Source organism: Centruroides sculpturatus, unplaced genomic scaffold, assembly GCF_000671375.1.
Source record: "Centruroides sculpturatus isolate CEXI.00-Female unplaced genomic scaffold, Cexi_2.0 scaffold1169, whole genome shotgun sequence".
NCBI lineage: Eukaryota > Metazoa > Arthropoda > Arachnida > Scorpiones > Buthidae > Centruroides > Centruroides sculpturatus.
In genome coordinates, this window is record NW_019385538.1 from 34,988 (window position 1) to 42,916 (window position 7,929).

The 7,929-nt window shown below is 32.9% G+C and overlaps 1 protein-coding gene across 2 annotated transcripts in view; it reads left to right on the forward strand.

Moving 5' to 3' along the window:
* The window catches only part of LOC111639934 (multidrug resistance-associated protein 4-like), a 55,635-nt gene that overhangs the window by 33,650 nt on the left and 14,056 nt on the right, over positions 1-7,929 (forward strand). Inside the window, exons 9-10 of one of the 2 annotated variants that reach the window (XM_023385896.1) lie at positions 6,431-6,510; positions 7,212-7,362. The exons of the other annotated variant lie outside the window; for it this stretch is intronic. Coding sequence (XP_023241664.1) covers positions 6,431-6,510; positions 7,212-7,362 — 231 coding nt within the window. The remainder of the gene's footprint in view (positions 1-6,430; positions 6,511-7,211; positions 7,363-7,929) is intronic. 2 annotated transcript variants of the gene reach the window in all.

Consider the following 7,929-nt stretch of genomic DNA (forward strand, 5'->3'; position numbering starts at 1 on the left):
TGTGTAAACAATGACTCATCGGTGTTAAATTTCACAGAAGGGCGAGACAAAGGAAGTTAAACTTTGAAGCTTTTTCTTCAAAATTAACGCATTTCTTTCGTTTTTTTTTCAGTTTTAAGTAATTTTTATGTTTAATTACATATATATCACAAATTGCTAGGAACTAAAGCGATTAAGGTAGATCTAGCTGTCATTTACATCCATAAACGTTATATGTCAGTGGAACAAATGGAGTGAGCTTTGAGCGTTTCACGATTCTTGGAGACTGTCTATACGCGGGCTTCCTAAACAAGCCTATATGTATGTTTATCCAAGTATTTTTGGATGAAATACAAACCGCACAACTTCAAAATCGCATAAAAATAATCCGCATAAAAAGAGACCTTACAGTACTTTTATTTCTTTCTGAAAATGTCAGCCAATCTCTCTTTTCCATAATTTTATTTGATTGCTTTCTATAAAAACTGAACATAAAGTCCTTTGTAATACACTTTATCTCTGTCTCTATACACTGATTTGAAATTCTCTATATTCCTAATACCTTTTGGTTTGTTTTTAAGATTATGGTCAATGATAGCATCTGTTAATTTCGTTGGCCATGAAACTATATCATTCATTACTTCGATGTCTATATCGAAGCGTCTTTCTAGGCTAGGGGTCCCCAAACTTTTTATCCTGTCGACCCCTTTATAGAATATTTGCTTTCTTATCGACCCCCAGATTAAGTATTTGACAAAAACATTAAATCGTTTTTGCATTTCTAATGTTAAGCAATAAGGAGACCCGCATAACAACCCTACAAAAGAATTTATAGTTCCCATATTTTATAAAATCCACCCAATAACATTAATAGAAAAAGGAGATATTTTTCACTGACTTATAATCTTAAAAAGTAATAGCAAAATTATGGATAGATGGAAATTTGCCTATAGTTCTTAAACCGTACCTGTCATAATACGTAAAATACACACTTATCTTTGAAAACATAACATTAGTTATATTGGATGAAAAAACTTCTTACTGTCATTTTGCGACTAGTACCGAATGCCTTCAAAATATGTAGACATACCTTTTCATTAAAATAGTTGATATTAGTGGGATGGATGTCTCTGAAGAAAAGCGGCAAGATTATTAATATTCGGTTGAAAATTGGTAAGTTTTAGTCGCAAATCACCACGGTTTTCCAATCTGTTCCTCTGTCTTGTCAAAATTGCGTTAGCGTGGCTAAAACCAGCTTCAACTACATATGAAGTTGGAAATACAAGTAAGAAAGGTTCGGCTTCTGAGCTTGGGATGTTTAGTGACAATATTGTTATTGCTCCAAAATTCACTGAGGTTTTTATTTTTAAACAACGCTTTAGCTTCGAGATCTACACATATTTCACTCAATTCATCTTCTAAGCCAGTTTCACTACCTTCATTATCTATTTTTACATCAAATGGATTAGCAAACCATTCGGGAACGTGCATATTCTCCAAGTCTTCGAAACGTGCTTTAAAATCTTCTCTTAATTTATCGAGATGTTTAATATATATCTCCAAATCACAGTCGGAAATCTTTTTATTTTCTTTTAGTACTCGCAAGTTTGAAAAATATTTAAAATCGGATCGTGCCAGTGAAGTTTTAAATAGCTCCATTTTTACTTGAAAGGCCATTTTTTCTTGCAAACGCTTCTGCACTATATTAATGATTTTCGATATATTACGATATTTTCTCTGTAAAGGACAAAATATCTACATTTAGATATAAAATACTTAGAGTGACAACCCTACTAGAGTGTAACAGTGCAACGTATGTGTGTGTATAATGAAATACCAGAGTTCATAACATGTTTGCAACACTAATACAGTTGCCAGATGCGTGAAAACAGAGTAACACATGCTTAAAGCGGCGTAGGCTAAGGCAAAACTCAAGTTATAACTAGGGTAGTCAGTAATGTTGTTGATCATATCCGTATTTCGAATTTTTATTGGAATATTCTATTTTTTTCCTAGACAATTTAATTGATCATCTTTGGTATTAATCGACCCCCCTTTCGACCCTCGTGTATTAATCGACCCCTGGAGAACTCTTATCGACCCCAAGGGGTCGATATCGACCACTTTGGGGTCCCCTATTCTAGACTATCTGTATCTTCTGCGTTTTCACAATCCCTTTGTTTTTAGTAGCAGTAGACCTTGAAGGTTCTTTTGGGACTCTATGCGGTTGCTTTCTGCTTAGTCCTCCACTGAGGTATATACCACAAATGTTACCACTAAAAAGCAAAAAATGATGTCATAGAATTTCTGCAAGCCTTTTATACTTTCGGGACTGGAATTTTATTCGGGAGTTACCACGTTTTCTATTAATTGAGTATTTAACACATCAATATTTTTCTCACACTTACAGCCAAAATGGCGCCCCTAAACTTTGGCGTCTGGACAAATGTTCGGATTTCCAGCATCTAGAGCGGGCCCTGTACTTGCATAGATATAACCTTGGGAACAATCCACAATGTGATTGTGGTATTCAACAAGACCAAACATCATTTCATTTAGTTCCTTGCTGAATATAAGTACAGTACAATCACATTAGGGATAGCATAATCAGAGTTGCTATTGCTGAAGGGTGCAACTGATCTTGCAACCTGTGCCAATTCATTCACATGCGTACAACGTTCCATCATCTACTCGCATTCGTATCTTTTAGCAGGGCTATTGATAATACTCACCCGTGGGGATGGATAGTAATTAGCTTTGTTTTGCTTTCTTTTAACTGTCAGTATATAGCTGCCTTTCAACTTTGTATTTTAATTTTTATTTTCTGTTTTCTTTTTCGGTCTAAATTTGCTTAGTTTTTTTGTCAGATTAGAGAAACAGCTTGCTTTCTGGTTAGGTTATGATAAGTGAGGTTAAATTAGATTAAGAATTGTTAGCTTTAGTTATCTGGTTAGGTTTGTTCTAGGGCATGGTAAGTTAGTTCAGTTAGTTAGTACATTAACGTTTAAAAACTAAAAAAAATAAAATAAATAAATAAATAAATATATTGGGGTCTTGTTGGTATGTTTGTCTGGTATAGTTTGTCGTTGTGTTTGTTTTGTTTTCGTGCTGACTGTCTAGCTGTTAATAGTATTAATATCCGCAGTCACGTTCAGTTTTATTAGTAATAAGTATATATATGTCTTTCTACTAATGCCACTTATCACCAACTCTTACCTTAGCTATTTGTGGCGGAACTCAATTGTTGGTGTTTTCTACACTCAGGTTTTCTTTTAGATCCTTAAGACACTACAGCCCTGTAGCCTAAAAACTGTACGCCTACATCGAACATAGAGGGTACTGTAGCCATATGTACCGGTACATTGTTCAAAGAGATCCTACTTTGCTCTAATGTCTATCTCTTTCCCTCCTCTTTCCGTTTCTCCGCCACTTTCTTTCCCTCCTCTTACTTTTCCCACTTTCTCTTTCCCTCCACTTTCTCTCCTCTTCCCCTTTTCTTTTTTCTGCTGGCTAAACACTTCGTGTACGGCCGATGTCTTTCTTCTATATGTGTATTTATGAATAAATGCTATATTCTGTTGGATTATAGAATGTTACGATTTCTATTTTTTATTTACTTTAATTTCCCAACAAAAAATTAAGCTGTTTGAATTACAGTCGACCTCCCTATAACACGGGTTCCTAACGTTCGGATTCCTATATGACGGCGAAAAAATTGCGACGGTATCCGTACAAACATGATAAAAAAAACTCCTATAATTTGGTAAAACGTCATCGGGCAGCCAAACTACTTTCCGCTGTCCAGCGCTACGCTACGGAGAGTTTAGGCGGGTAAAGTGAGTTTATATATAGGCCTAATACTGTACAGACGATGGTAAATTATATTTAAATTAGGTACTGTACATATAATTATATATAAATTAGGTACTGCATATATAATTATAGAGGAGAAGGTGGTATTATGGAACACTGTGGGTATTATGGAACCACCCCATTTCGAACTGATAATAAAGGCGAACTGTAGCGGAATGTGGCTGAACTGAACTGAACTAGGCAGACATCCATAGCAAGGAGAAAACCCCTTTTACTTTAGTTAAACGGTTGTCCGCATTTAATCAGCAAATTTGTTTTTTTCAAAATTTGCAAGTTTTGAATGCTAAGTGAATTTAATTATTTTTAAAATATAAATCGTGTAGTTGTAGGTTCACTGGTGCATGTATTCCGTTCCAGAGACTTAGGGGTACATATTAATCTGTGTGATGTTCACGTTTTTTAAATTTTGGTCTTGACAGACATAAGTTAATTCGAGATGGCGATGCGTGAAATACGGACCCCATTGGTGCTTTTACAGTAATATGGAACTCAACTCCTCCGAACTTTCTATTTGCAAGCAGACATTCCTCCAGAGCAATTTGTGAAAAAGACACTAGGTAGAAAGCCAATTCTTCCCGAGAATATCGAAAAAGAGCTGCTGGAATATATATTGTTGATGGAGGTCATATTTTTCTATTATAAAAGCATTTTTGCGATAAAATACATTGGAGTAAATAATTTGGTAATTATTTAACATTTTTTGTCCTTTCCTATTTGTTTTTGGCTACATTAAAGCATTTTTTTGAAAATATACAGTAAGGTTCCATATTACCACCCGATTTTCTCTAAGCCTACTTTCGGACTTTTTGTACAAAAGCCTTCAAAAACCATACTTATAATTACACTAGCGAAAAATCCAATTAGGAACATTTAGTTTACTAGTTACCAGTACTTTTCGCACAAAAAATGTGGGTGTAGTTACGATACCTTGTTTACAATTCACTAAAATATAATTGGGGTTCCATAATACCACCTTCTCCTCTATATTAACTTAATTTATTGTAACTTTATTATAATTATATATATACATTCCGCCGTCCAGCGCCACGCTACGGAGAGATATGGCGAGTAAGTTGAATTTACTATCGGCTGTACAGTATGTAAATTAAGTACTGTAAGTCTAATATAGTACGAATTTTATACATTTCTTGTGAAAGAAACATTTCTTATTCAACGGCGATTAAAATTATTTATATTAATGATGTCTCCAAAGTTCAACGATGTTTTCGCAGAAAAATAACTTATCAGAAATCGCGGCCGCCGTTTTGCTCGCTGCTCCTCGACGAACACAAGCTTAATAAGCAAAATAACGATACATAAGCAATCGCGACGTCGAACGGTGCACACTCGGTAAGTAATCCTACAATTTTTTTTTATAGCATAGTTTATACGGATTATTCCCAAAAAAATTATACGTATTTTGGAAATGTTGTGTCGAATTAGTGTAGGAATCGATTAATTTAATGGAAGAAAACCTCTCAAACAGTCGTAGTCCGTAAAGCGCATACGTGCCGGGCTGTGATTGGCAAGTACTCGTACAAAATAGATTCATAAAGTACGGAACGTATCTACCGTGTTATAGGGGGATAGACTGTATTAGTTTTTTGGCCGTTATAGGCCTATATAACAGAGACAAACTATGACGATCGTTCAAAAAACGACTCGCCAAAATTTCATCTTTTTGGCTTAGAACACTTTGAAACATCAAGAAATGAAAAAACATTTGGGATAATTTCTGAATGTATGAATGTTAGTTTGTGTGCGTGTGCATGTGCATATAGGTATAATGCAGATATTTAGAAAAATAAGTACTGTGGTTTTTGTTGAAATTTTCTGAAATTTTGCACGGAATTTTGCGTATTAGGATGCTGTTAAATTTCGAGAAAGTGTATGGGGAGAGATACTAGGAATCATATGTTTCTCCAGTAGGGTCGGACTTAATGTTGATTATACTTGTTATTATCATTTACAATTTTCTATAAAACTCGTTCCTATTCTCCAATTTCAGTTTTATACAATTTTATAATAGTTTATAATATAAAATGTTTTAAAAATAAAATATGATAACAGATACTGCTATAAAAACTATCAATGTTACCGGAAAGTTGAACAACACGTTGCTGGTTTATTTAGTTATAGTTAATTATTATATTATATCATAGTTGTAAACCTCAAAATTCATCATTTCTCTTCAACATATTACACAGCGAAGGCTATATATTTCTCTGTTATCAATTTCAATTATTAATACATAATTCATGTTTACACATAGAAGTTGCTTTATACATACTGGAAAAGAGTGCATAATATTTTGTCCTTATCAAAGAAAATCAATTTATAAAACCTTAATTACGAGTAATTAATTGTAAGTAAAAATTTATAAACCTCACTTTCTCAATGCTAAAAGTCATATTTTCGATAAAATGTACCCTGTAAAATGTATGAGATATAATAATCCCGGAAAACAATATTTGTAGAGCCACACTGCGTAGTATTCCTATTAATAATCATGTTCGGATAAATATGTTCTACATAAATATTTAATTTAATTAATATATTTGGTTTGTGTATTTTCTAGGAAAAATCTTAATTCGGTTTTCTAAAGATGTTAAATCCATGGATGATTTGATACCTTTCTATACTTTCATGGTTATAAGAGTAAGTTAATTTTAAATTTATAGATTTATGTAAAATAAATTATAAAAAGTAATGAACATTTAACACGAATGATCATTTGCAAAGGCAATTTTGCGAATTACATATGGTGTTTTGTTTACACAAATGTAACACAAAAAAAAAAGTAAAATTAGCAATATAATGTAATTTTTAACATAAACACCACCAGTTTTAAGGTATTTATGTCAGCGACAACCAAGACTTTGTGTTTTTTTCTTTTTTGCTGCATCTTTTTTTTCTATATTATTTATTTTAACTGTTTCTCTGATGTAATCATTTTTAATTCTGTCTTTTGACACACCACACATCCATCTCGACATTCTACTCTTTACTGTCTTCATGTTTTTTCCCGGCCTTGTGTAATTGCACACGTTCTGGCACTGCATGTCATTGGAGGTCATCCCTCGCAGCTTAAATAAGCAAGTTTTTGTGTGTTATCTTGAATAATGTCTGCGCCATTTTTGTAAAGTTTTGCCTTACATATTTTGAACTTCGTTATTGTTATCATTGTTATCACCTCTAAAAAACAAACATGTATAGAACAACAATGGTTGCAGACAACCGTATGTATTATTAACACAAAGATGAGACTTTTACAGGTAGTGGAAGAATTAGATTAATTATAAAATGTAAATTTTAACATCTCGAATTACTTATTAGCAATTTATACTTTTTAATTTTAGGGATATTTTTTAGTTGTTGGCGCATGTGTTCTTCAAGCGATACTCTGTCCTTATCTATTTATATTGATTGCTGTCCTTTTAGTAATGTTCTGTGCTCTGTGGATCATCTTTAGCCGAGTGTTGAAAAGCGTAAAACATTTGGAAGGAAAATGTGAGTATTTCAAATATAAAAGAGTTTAACTTAATTTCATGCAGAATTTTGGCCATGGAATTTGTGAACAGGGTTGCAGACTCGGTAAATATTGTAAGATGCAAAGATACAAAGGAAAAGAATCAAATCGTTTATTTTATTTTATAAGCTATACAATTTTTTAAAAATTATGTGACAAAATATGTATTAATTCTGTACAGAAAAAGAAGGTTTTACTTGTGTCGGAACTTTATTTTTTTTGTGACCATTAAATCGAATATTTTATTATTCTTATTTAATACTGTATATAATTACAAATTTTTACATAATCCTAAAGATTATTAACGACAAGGCATGAAAAAGTAAATTATTTTTGATGTAGATAAACAGTTATAATGTATAGGGGAGACCGGGGGAACTTCGGCATGCGGGGCAAGTTTGTCAAGCGCTTTTTTTAAAAAACAAATTAAAAGGAGACTTTGGTTATAGGTTAGGCAGTTGAGTTTTATTGATGGCTTGTTGAGTGTAGTGTTTTTATTGTTCTCCAACAAGCGTAGTTGAATTATCAAGCAAATTTTCATTTTCGTT